Source organism: Panthera onca, chromosome A3, assembly GCF_046562875.1.
Source record: "Panthera onca isolate mPanOnc1 chromosome A3, mPanOnc1 haplotype 2, whole genome shotgun sequence".
NCBI lineage: Eukaryota > Metazoa > Chordata > Mammalia > Carnivora > Felidae > Panthera > Panthera onca.
Window position 1 is genome coordinate 40,650,001 of NC_138341.1, and position 12,476 is coordinate 40,662,476.

The following is a 12,476-nucleotide window of genomic DNA, read 5'->3' on the forward strand; positions in this document are numbered from 1 at the left end:
TCAGGACAAGTAACCAAACAGGGAGAAGACTGTGAGAGTGCAAGGGTGCCTGGCAGGCATGTATGACAGGTGCCTTGCCCAGAGATGGTGCACTTAGAGCCCATGCTCCTCAGGGACAGGCACCTGCTCTCTGCTGTCCTATCTATGCTGAAAGTGACAATACATACCGGGCCCTTACTATGGGTCAAACTCTGTCCTAAGTGCTTTCTGTAGGTTATTATCTCTTTTAACTCCTATGAGTTAGGTCATATTACTAACATTTTACAGGAAGAGGAAGCTGAAGCAGAGGTTAAGTGACATGCTCAAAATCTTAACAGCTGTCAAGTTCAAAACCACTGGATGATTACATCTATGGCTCAGAGACAAATGAAAAGATCTAAATTTCAGAACTTGAAGCAAAAGGATCTGAAAAGTAATTACATAAAAGCCATTAAATTCACACTGGAAGGAAATGACTGATGATACACAGAAGACTACCTACACAGTGAGCAAAGCAGAGACATATAGCCTGAGATCCCCAACACTTTGGAGAGCATGTAATTGCAATATTACTGGTTTTTTTTTTTTCTTTTTTAAGACGATTAAGAGTCACATGCTCTACTGACTGAGCCAGCCAGGTACCCTATAATATTATTGTTTTTATTTTTAGTAAATAACTGAGAAAATATTTCATTCCTAAAAAGTAGATAAAATCTGGTACCAGGGCTAGATCTCCTAATGTGCCAAACTTCATTTGGGATCTAGAAGTAACTGCAAAGCTTGTGAAGATCTTCAAACTGGGAGTTAGCCAGTTAGCTGACTCTATTGCCAAAAAGACTGAAATCTGACCCAAGCACTGCAACAATAATTTTCTAAAAGACCCACAGTTTGGATCCAAAGGCAACGGTTTCCCCACGATGAGTTCCAGGGTGTCATGAACAGGAACTGTGCCTGGTTAAAGAGGCCAAAGATAAGGCTTGGGCCCCACATAGATCACATAAGGGCTATGTGACCAGAGACCAGGTTTTTTCTTTGGAAATACTACAGCCTTGAAGCTTTCCTCCCCTTAAAGATTCATAATGCGTATTAATATAGTTAAAGTTCTGAGAAGCCCAATAATAAATGAGCTACTTTTGTTAGTTAGTTTTGCCCAAAATTGTTTGTCAAGAAAAAAAACCTGAACATAAGTAACTCTACATGTTCCTTAGAATATATAAAGTCCCAGGTAACGTTTTTCTGGAAATACTACCTAAGATAGATCTTACCAGTCAGGATCAAATGATACAGTGAAAGGTAGGAAAAGTGGTCTGTAAACTGTAAGATATGTGCAACGTACTGTATCAGATGACAGAAGGGGCCCTTCAAGAAGCTATGACCAGAATCCAGGAAGGCTGCTCAGAGGCCACCCACACCACGCCCTGGGAGTTGGGTGTGGTGTAGAAGAACTAGAGAGAGAAAAATCCCAAATCAAGCCCACTGAGTTTCAGGCTAAAGAAAAAGAACGGGCCAAGCGTCAAGGGTGAGAAGATGTCTTTTCCAAAGACATTCATTCATTCCACCCACAGTCAGTGAACTCTCAGTGGATATACACACTGTCAGGTCTCCTGTTTGAGGTAAGTATCTAGATCTGCCAAGCTGGAAGACCCAAAAAGGTAAGGCTACATGGTAGCAAGGGTAGCTCCATCTGTGGCTCTGCGGTTTATGTCGAAGCAACCTTTTCTGGTAATCACCAAGCACAGTTACTGTCTTTGCAGAGATAATCCCAAGGTAAATTCCCCCACCTGAAACCTCCTCCTTAGACCCCTAACAAATGAGTATAACGGGAACCATTAATTGGGCCTTTATTATATGTCAGATACTGAGCTAGACCATACATATACCAATATTCCATTTCATCCTCAAAATAATTCTCTTTCTCATGAGGCAAAACTCACAAGCTGTTGATGATAAGATTGAGGTATAGAGAAGTGATTTGCCAAAGGTCCGAACTAGGTAGTGGCAAACCTGGGGCTCTAGACAGGGGTCCGCAATCATTTTTTATTCTGCATCCAAAACATATTATTTATAACTAGGCACAGGTGCCACTGTACCAACAGAGACATTTACAAGTATGATATAAATGAAATATACAGAGAACTAATATTGTCTTCTAGCATCAGTTTGGAGATAACTGATACATTACACTGCTTTTCTCCTTCACTTCCCAGTTTTTACTTTATATTCCTCTATGCTCTGTTAAAGGCCCAGATTAGTCCAGGTTCATTACCTGTTGAGCCTAAGTCTTCTCATCACTGCTCTTTCTAAAATTCCTTATGTTCTTAAAAGTCACATAAAATGCCGACAGGCCTGGGAGAAAAAGATGTTCAGTTGCTGATGGTAATTTTCAGAAGCAGGTAAGAACTCTATTCCATCCAGTAAAACCATTTTCTGTATGTACTGCATACAGTCTTTTTTGCATTATGGTAAAAATTTTTGAAAACTGTCACTTTTGTTTGTGCCAATTTCAAGAACTTAAATCCTGCTTCTTTAAAAATTCTCAGGAGAAAACCACTATGTTGTGAAATCCTCTCCCCTACCTTTTATGTTTCACAGCTGACTGAAACTGGCAATAAAAGGAAAGCAATGTTAATTATGACAATAAAGATACCTAATATGTCCCCAGAATGTAATGAGAATGGTGTTTCAGTTGTACGGGCAAAACGGGGAAAAAATTCACATGAGATGATAATTTACTGTCAGAACGAGACCACTAGCAGTTCTGTGTTAACCACTATTCTTCATATTCTCGGGGAAATACTGAATATGCGGTTTTGCGGAGAGATTGTAGTTTTAAGGGTCGGATCAAACACAGCCTTTAAGAACACGGACAAGGCACAAGAGAGAAAAGATCATTTCAGACCACGTGGCGCCAGCCAAACACTGCTTGTCAAAGCTGTGCGGACAGACGAGCTACCTTGTTAAAAGAAACTGGGAATTGTGGACAGTCTGCGGACTGCTTTCCGTGTTGGCGATGTTGGTCGCTGCCGTGGACTGCGTGATCGTGGTGGTGACGCCGCTCGTGTTAGCGCGCCGGGTGGCGTTGCGGGCGGTCTCCAGCTGCTGCCGCGCCGCCTGCGCGTGCTGCCGCTCCAGCTGCAGCTGCATCTGCAGCTGCTGCAACTGCGAAGCGGAAGGGCCCGAAGAGTTAAGCTGTCCTCCCGCGGACCGCCTCACTCCTGACAGCTGAGACAGCAGCTCTGCCAACGGAAACGAAGGGGGTTAATGTCTCGTTAGATGCTGCGGGAAACAAAAGGCTGAAGGTCGCGCGCTTTTAGAGGAGCATTAAAAACGATGGCCAACAGGCAGGTGGGTATCCATGGCAACATAAAGTTCAGCTGGGAGCTCAGCACCTTTCCTTTTATTAAAGATCTTATTTGTAGGTAGTAATCTCTACACTCAACGTGGGTCTTGAATTTAACAATCCCAAGACCAGGAGTCGCATGCTCTACTGACTGAGTCAGCCAGGCACCGCCCCTCGGTACCTTTTAGAATGCCTCCTGGAGGTAGCGGCTGTTGTGCATGGAGAATGCAAATCCATGAATATTAACCGACATACAATTATTTTTAAGCAGAACATAACAGATTGTTGCTTAATGGACTGATTTAGTTATACTTTCTCTTAATATTGTAGTAAATTAAAGTGGATCATCTGCTGGCCCAATCATAATATAAACCTTCTCCATACAAGCTCCATGAAAGGAGGGGTCAAGTCTACCATTTATACTATTCCAGCTCCTAGAACAGTGCCTGGCGCATAGTAGGCCTCGAACATTTACTCAATGATTGAATGATGATCCGAATTACATCCAAGAGGCCCAGATCATTTCTATCTGTGACCCTTGCACCACTCATCTTTGCCTTGTCTCTGGTACTTTCTGGTACTGTCATTTGAGAGTCCTGGAGTACCACTGGACTATCACTGGTGATGTTCAGTAAGGCTGACATGCTCCTGACTGTACAGCCTAGTTAGTGGCCTGTTACAATCCAGACTCTCTTCTTTCGATAAGGTTGAACTCATCAAGAGCAATGTGGACCTTTGTTCCTGAGTCCTCGTCTAAGTAGGATGCAGGAAGCGCCTTGTCCCACATGGGAGAGTTCCACCTAGCTCACATGGAATTACGTGGAATTGTCTGCCTTACTAGCAAATACTCTTCATCGTTAAAATTCTTTAACGGGTGTTTCTGTTTTCTAGCTCACTGTTGTTTTATCCCACAGGTTCTTACACCATTCTTTCATATAGCCTATAACTAAAATAAACTAATTTCCATCGGCAGAAAAAATTGGAAAGAATTTCTCACTTTTGAATTTTGTTTCCAGAAATGAACTTTTACAGCCTACTAACAAAGACAGTAGGTAAATATTCCCTTTGGATGAAGAAGTATTTTTTAAAATCCCCAAAACTCAGTTCACAGGGTTTATTGCACATCCAAATGCCCAAAGCACATTTGGAATTTAGAGGTTATATCTGTAGGTCTGTACATTTTTAAGAACATTTTATGAGTAAAACTGTTCCTAGTTTGTACCACAGATCCACACTTACCAGCGTCCCAGGGTGTTCTGCAAGGTGCATCACGATTTTCAGGCACATATTCACCATGCGCACACATTTCAGAACTTGTACAGGCTTCCCAGAGTCTTACCTTAGCCTGTCTGTGTTTCGTGCATCTTACAGTCTCATGCTACTGTGATTTCTGACATTGTATTTTCACCTCCAACCTCTGCTCTGCTGCTGGCTTCCCAGGTTGGTCATGTACTAAGCCCAGAAGACTTGGCTATGAACTACATATTCAAATGTTGTCGTTTTTTAAATAAGATTTTCTCAAGCTACTGAAACACATACTTTTCAGTATGTTCCCTAAGAGTATAGTTCTCATATCAAGGCAAGAACAGAGAAACTCCTACTTTACTTTCTTCTATGAGAAGAGCTTAATTCTCTAGTCTTGTCAATTAGTTTTATTATCTGTGTGCTTGTGGGGGTTGAACCATGGAACTCTGAAAGTCTTCGACTCTGAAATCTTTGATCATTTTCTTGGGTTTCAATACAGGCCACAAATAGAACCCAGAGCCATTTCTTAGTATCTTCTGCTCTAAGTGCTTAAAGAAATGTCAGAATGATATGAACTACTTTATGTTGCCCACTTTTAAAATATTTTATACTAATAAAATTCGGGGGAGTTCTGTGAAGGAAGGTAGGAGCATGATGAGAGACTAAAACGACAAATTCCACCAAAACATTTTAAAGGAAGGCCCCCTCCCTGGCCATTTCCTTTATTAATGGGAAACTAACTTACCAGCTATAGGATCCATGGCCTCCCTATTGCTTGGAGAATATGAACTCTGAGAGGAAGAAAGTCCACCAGTAGAACTGCTAGTAAAGTGCATGTTTGATCTACGAGCACGAGGACCTCCTAGTCCCCGGCCAGGGTGAAACATTCTACGTACATGTCGAACACCACTCGATTCATCGTAACTCCAAAGTTAAGAAAAGAACCCAAGTATTTCACAGAAAGAAAAAAAAAAAAATCACTCGAGCCCCTGTTAGACAGACATGCAGATTTCCTAAATTGTAAGCATTTAAAAATAGCACATTTCATTTAGAATGCAAACATCACAACCATATCTACAAGAGCTATTAACGCTAAAAAAAAGACACTCAAATATAAAGCAACATGTGAGTGAATGAGTGAGTGAGTGAGTGAGTGTGTGAGTGTGAGTGTGAGTGTGAGTGTGAGTGTGTGTGTGTGTGTGTGTGTGTGTGTGTTTTCAAAGGGAAAAATGTTTTTCCAGATAGGAACAAATTTCTTCCTAGCCTCCAACGACAATAACCGGGTGGGGTAAAGGGCACCATTGGGTCAGACTCCCAAGATAAGGCATCGCCTTACCCTGACCTCAGGGCTGAATTTCATATATGTTCATACTTAAGTAACCAAAATTAAAAAGCATCAATTTTTTTTTATCTGAGGGGAGCTATGCTAATCAAATCTCAATTATCATCTGGAATAGAAAAGAAAGGTATGAGCAGTTTTATTTACATTTTTACAGTTTTTTACGTTTTATTTATTTAAGTAATCTCTACACCCAACATGGGGCTCGAACTCACCAACCTGAGATCAAGAGTTGCATGCTCTCTGACTGAGCCAGCCAGGTGCCCCCAGCATGAATAATTTAAATTCAGGAATAAAAGACTCCTTTTGGTTATTAGTTTTAATCTGTCTTCAAGTTGTTTTTTAATGCTGCTGCTAAACTGAAAACTAGATTTGAATTTTTTAATAGCAGTGGACAGAGAGAGAGTAACACCACATTTATCAAGAGGTCAAATTCTGAGGGGTGCCTGGCTGGCTGTCAGAAGAAATTACTTAAAAAAAAACAAAACAAAACAAAAGTCAAAGCTAGCAGCCTCACCCACCTTCTACAGCTGACTCAAAGTAAAGAAGGTCCTGAACAGCGAACAGCCGCCCAAACTCATGAAGACAACACTGTTGTTTCCACACAGGTAAATGTATGGGTAAAGCACAGCCAAAGAGACTTTTCTTTCAAAGCAGTACACGGAACAGCTATATGGTACAGAATGACTTTTTTAAAAAAATGTTTATTGAAAATATTTTTGAGAGAGCCAGAGAGAGAGCGCAAGAAGGTGAGAGGCAGAGAGGGAGTGGGGGACAGAGGATCTCAAGTGGGCTCTATGCTGACAGCAGAAAGCCTGATGTGGGGCTCAGACTCATGAATCGTGAGATCATGACCTGATCCAAAGTCGGGACACCTAACCGACTAAGCCACCCAGGCGCCCTGGTGCAGAATAACTTTGCTGGCTTCCCAGTTTTCAGTCGATGATTTTGGAGTGATTTAAGGATAGGATGAGTGATTACTGAAGCCCTCAGGTGCCATTATAATGTGTACTGTTTCATCATGGTATTCATGATAATGGCTTAGGTTCTACAGGAAGTAATGTTATGATCACCATATTTTGTTTTTAAAAAAGCATCTAGGTGTAAAAAGTACACTTTAGGAAGGTTCCATCTAAACAGCAAAAAAATTCTGGTGCCTATGAGGTTCGGAGAGAAGCTATTCCCTCATGACAAAGTCACCACACAGAATCACTTGAAGTACCTGGAAAATCAGTATATTTCCAGGATAACTGCAATGTCAACATTTTGTTTTCCACAGCTTAATGGCAATACTCGTTAGGAATCTAAAATGTAACATATGCCTTCTCCTATTTTTATTTTGCATAATTTAATGTTCTCTTGATAACCAGGGACTTATAAAAATCTCACAAAAATGGATGTAGGTGACATGGGACATTCTACTGAATGGATACTAATTTCATTACAGGACCCCGAACTTGCTGAAAAAGTTCAGGATTCAGGATAACAGCCTGGCTTGCAATTACTTGCCTAGCTTCTCCATGAAGATGGTGCGGAACAGGGATCAAGCATAACCCCGCTCCGTATTGTTGTAAGATTCTTTCATATAAAATGTGAAGTGACTCAAAGACTTAAGCATTCTTGGCCCATTCAGGTTTTCTTATTCTCTTCAAGAAAAAAACAAAAAAGTCACAACTTTCTTCATTATGCTTTCATGTCCTCAGCACTTAGGAGAGAGGAAAAGTGGTGTCATCTGTTCCTCTGTCCTTGACTGGCTCAGGTCTGGCTGACATTCTCATTTCTTAGGTTGGCTCCATATCTTTGTATTCACTTTCGTTTTCTTTTATTCCCCTAACTCTGAAGGGCCATGCTGCCAATTAGAACATTGGGAACTGTGAGCAAGGGATGGGAGCTGGGGGACAAGAAAACTGTCAAACCAGTTTCTTCCTCAGTAGGACTATGGCTGGATTATGGTTGCCGGGAGGCAATCAAAGAAATCAGAATAAAGTCTGGCAAAGAGGAAAGTCGTGATTAGCTCTTGAACCACTTCAAACTGCAATGAATACTGAAACCTTTACATGAAAATGGACCCCTGAGTTAATAGGTGACAGTTTTCGAAAAACAATTCATAACTTGAGACGAGAAGCACACAGCGTACAAAATTAATTACTCCGGTGGGCTGTTCATCTCTTGAAGATCACAGGGAACATCACCAGCAACTGCTGAGAGACAGACTTGTGAAGGGGAAGCAGAAAGGAAAGCGGGAAAGGACTTCAGAGCTGGCCGTGAACTGATGCGATCCTACTCAGAGACTGGGCAGGGAATGGCGGTCTCTGGAGAAAGGGGCTCCCAAGGGAGAGGAGCCCCGGCATGCACTCCTGCTCATCATCCCCCACTAGAACAGGGTACGGCAACAGAGGACACAGAGGGGAAGCACATAAATTCTCCTTGTACTCAACTAGATTTTAATTTGGATTAGTGTTTTCCTCTTTTGTATGAAAACACCCTACTGAAGACTTATCACCCGGGCAAACGGTCTTAAGGGAATCTGACCGAAACGAAGTGAAGATGACGAGCAAGGCGGCTTTCAGTGAGTGTTGTTCATGTGACGGGCACAGCATGTAACAAGAGAAATAAATTGCATCTCAACACCGAGTCACTTTTAGGAAAGGTCAAATAAACTCAAATAATTTGGAAGTTAGTTTATCTCTTTGGGTATATTGTCCTTAAAAATAATCAAAATGACAAACATTACAAACAACTCTATCCCTTCTTGCCTCTTAAAAGGATATTAAATCTCTAGGGGCTCTGTGTTCAAGTGTAAGATGAGCTGCAAAGTCATCCGTGACATGATTAGGATCGCCTCCAGGTAATGCTGCACATATTGGACAAATCTGAAATGAAAGTAAAGAAAGCAGATTTAATAGATGGATATTGATCAGACATCTTGTTGGATGAATATTTTACTATAACTGAGTTTTAACCAGGCAACAACACAGTAGAGATCCTGAACTAGTAAACAGCAACGGAGGCCTGAATATGAACTACGGCACATCCACGCTGTTACTTACAACTCCAACAGATAACCTCTCAGGGTCAGACACAACGGTTCTAGACAAACAGCTCAAACTTGAGCTCCGGTAAAGCCTTCTAACAGCCTGGCCGATTCATTTGCATGGTCTGACAAAACACTTTCCATAAAAAAAAATTTGTTTAAAGATGTGCTATTTAATTAGTGCACATTCACATCTGACTAAGTTTGGTCTTGAATGGTAAAGACGGAGACATAGGCCTCCCCAAAGTAAGCTAGATTTGAGGGCCAATCTCCAAATACGACAGCAAAGCTCTTATTAAAATACAACTATACAAGCTCATATATTAAGACAGTGATTACTGGTAATGTGCAAATATGCTCTATAAATTCATGAATAGGACTTCCAAGGGAAAATGGGGATGGGAGCCCATTTTTAGAACTCTATCTTTCAGAGGAATGGGAGGCAGAACAAAAGCTTGTTCAGGTTAAGGTCAAGGAGTAGAAGACCAACTTCTTGTGCGCCTTAGGGCAAGGGATAGGAGAAAGGAATAAAGTGGTGTGTGCACACGCAGAGCTCAGGGGAGCCTTCGGAGGCTGGAAATGTGGTTTCTGAAGCAGTAGGTTAGAGAGGAGTGGTGACACAGGAAGAAGAGGGGTAGGATCAAAAGAAAGGAACTTTGAGAGGAAAGGCCCCTTCTCTTCCAGAAATCCAAATGGGTAAATGATGGTCTAGGAGTGGAAGCCAAGCCTTGAGGTGTAAAGAACTTGAGAGCTAAAGAACAGAACCAAACAGAAAGGTCTGATGCAAAGGGGCACAGCCAAAGGGAGCCCCAGGAAGTGTACAAAGCTTTAGGCTTGCGTCTCTCTAGGGAGAAAAGAACTGAGGCTAGGATATGTGACTTATGTTGCCAATACACGTGTTGTATCTCTGAATTCTTTCACCTGGAGTAAAATTCAGGCACTCGGTTGACCTTGCTGCCTGCCTGTGGTGGTGTAAAAGAGATGAAGAGGCAGGTGCAAGGCGAGACTTGGGAGGCCAATGCTGGCATACGGACGGGAAAACAAACTATCTGATCCCCAGAGCCTATGCCAACGCATATCACCATCTTCTCAGGACTAGAAAGCAGAAGTCCCCTGAAAGTCTGACTCAGATTTGATTCCAGTTCCTCTTATGCCCATTCAGCTGTTCTGATTATATCTGCTTCAGGAGTCTGAGAAATATCCTTAAGAAAACCTAAAGATGCTCATGAGAAATAACACTTAAGCAGGACAGTGTGCAAAAGAAGAAGGGAGGTCACACAGGAACGTGCCTGCAAAGAAATGAAGAAAGCACTGGATAAACATGTGCATGCCTTTCTTAGAAGATGCCACAGAGGTGTTCAGACGTTTTTTCCTCTGTCAGAGAGAAGAGCAATTGTATCTGTTCATAAATTTACAGATTATCAACTCTCTTTCCCAGGAATTTAGGTTTTACTGTCTGTGTCATTCCTGTACTATGAAACTGCCAGTCAGTGTCTGCTGTACTTATTTTACTTTTTGTGTGTTTCTGTCTTGCCTAGCTAGATTGTCAACGGTTTTGAGAAATGCAGGACAGTGTGATTTGGTTGTTGTTTGGGAACCGTGACCAGACTTGCTTAAAACAAAAAGACCAACAGGTTTGGAGAAGCAGAAACAACTTCTGGTATAACAAATCAAACAAACAAGCCAGCTTAGGTATTTTTGAGTCCCTCAATTTTGCAACAATTTAACAGGTGCTGGACAATGCAGAGCTTTATTACAATGCGACAAGATTACAAGTGTTAAGATTTTTATCCAAAGAAAAAATAACCATTAAGAGGAAAAGGCACCTTCCTTCTAAGATATTTGCTTTAGACTAGCCTTTGGCCAAGGTCTATGCACAACTTGAACTGCACAAAAGATAACTGTAGAAGTTTCAGTACTTTGAGGACACACGCAAATGTTCTTAGATGAGAGAAGTATCCTTGAGAATATGCATTCCGGAAGGAAGACAAAATGGGAAAGTACAAATATCAAATGTACTAAGAATGCCCTAACAGGACCGACAGCCTCCTATACCCTAGAAAAGCACCTTCGAGATGGGGATGTAGACTAGTGCTTAGTTTTGAGTGTGTCTTTACTCCCACACACCCAGTATCTTGCAGAGGACAGAAAAATTCCACACAAAAGATACGCTGTTAACCCTAAACTTACGAGTCTGTCAACATTAATATTTATCATGCTTCGACTGCCACATGATATAGTAACATCTATTAACTTGAACAAGCAAATTCCATGTAACACATTATCTTAACGCAATGACAACTTGCCAGCGTTCAGGCATATTGAACTGGCTTAAGTCAGTGTTTCGTGAAATTGGCTGAGGATATAATTCATCCAGAATATTTGGTAAAAACACAGTTCTCTAGGCCCCTGCCTGGAAACTGATTCTAGGAGATTTGAAAATCTATATATATATATTTTTTAATTTTTTTTAACGTTTATTTATTTTTGAGACAGAGAGAGACAGAGCATGAATGGGGGAGGGTCAGAGAGAGAGGGAGACACAGAATCTGAAACAGGCTCCAGGCTCTGAGCTGCCAGCACAGAGCCCGACACGGGACTCGAACTCACAGACCATGAGATCATGACCTGAGCCGAAGTCGGCCGCTCAACCGACTGAGCCACCCAGGCGCCCCTGAAAATCTATATTTTTGACAAGGGTCCCAATTATCTTATAATTAGGTAAGTTTGGTAAATACAGCTTAAATATACAACGGTATTTAAAAATAATAAATATCCTGAGGAATGAAACATGAAATGTTGTATTTACTATCCCCTGGCTCAAATTTTCTTTTTCTTTTTTTTTTTTTTAGTGTTTTTATTTTTGAGAGAGAGACAGAGCACAAGCGGGGGAGGTGCAGAGAGAGAGGGAGACACAAAAACAACCACAGAGGGGTTAAGTTCTCATGATGTAGTGAGCTCTTCTCCTTTTTTTTTTTTTTTTTTTTTTGGATGGGCTTCATTACAAGTTTCTTGGCCATTCTGTTCAGTGTTCCAGAAAATGCATTTTAAAAAACTGTCTATCTGATCCAGCATATAACCTGGCTTGAACTGAAGCTACTAGACCACAGTACTATAGAGAGATCGGTCTTGCACCAAAATCATTCAGCAGATGCTGAGAGCTAGGCTGGTTCTTTACCATGAGGCTGACCCACTTTGGAGCATCATCCTCTCAGACCACTTGAAACTGCCCTTGAACTCAGATTCTGGGACACTAAAGCTTCTTGTTAACAGTAAACACTTTTTTTTAAAGTTTATTTATTTACTGAGAGAGAAACACAGAGAATGAGCGGGGGGCGGGGGGGGGGTGCGGGGGGGTTTGTTGAGAGGGAGGGAGAGAGAATCCCAAGCAGGCTCATCAGTGCAGAGCCCGACCTGGGGCTCAACCCCACGAATTGTGAGATCATGACCTGAGCTGAGATCAAGAGTCAGATGCTTAACTGACTGAGCCACCCAGGAGCCCTGTAGCAGCAAACACTTTAAGCGAAATAACTGGTTTG

The 12,476-nt window shown here is 41.6% G+C and overlaps 1 protein-coding gene across 1 annotated transcript in view; it reads right to left on the reverse strand.

The window, feature by feature from the left end:
• KCMF1 (potassium channel modulatory factor 1) overlaps window positions 1-12,476 on the reverse strand; it is a 79,629-nt gene that overhangs the window by 3,198 nt on the left and 63,955 nt on the right. Inside the window, exons 4-6 of the mRNA XM_078444659.2 lie at window positions 8,675-8,776; window positions 5,310-5,484; window positions 2,933-3,215 (exon numbers count right to left, since the gene is read on the reverse strand). Of these exons, the coding sequence (XP_078300785.1) occupies window positions 2,933-3,215; window positions 5,310-5,484; window positions 8,675-8,776 (560 nt within the window). The remainder of the gene's footprint in view (window positions 1-2,932; window positions 3,216-5,309; window positions 5,485-8,674; window positions 8,777-12,476) is intronic.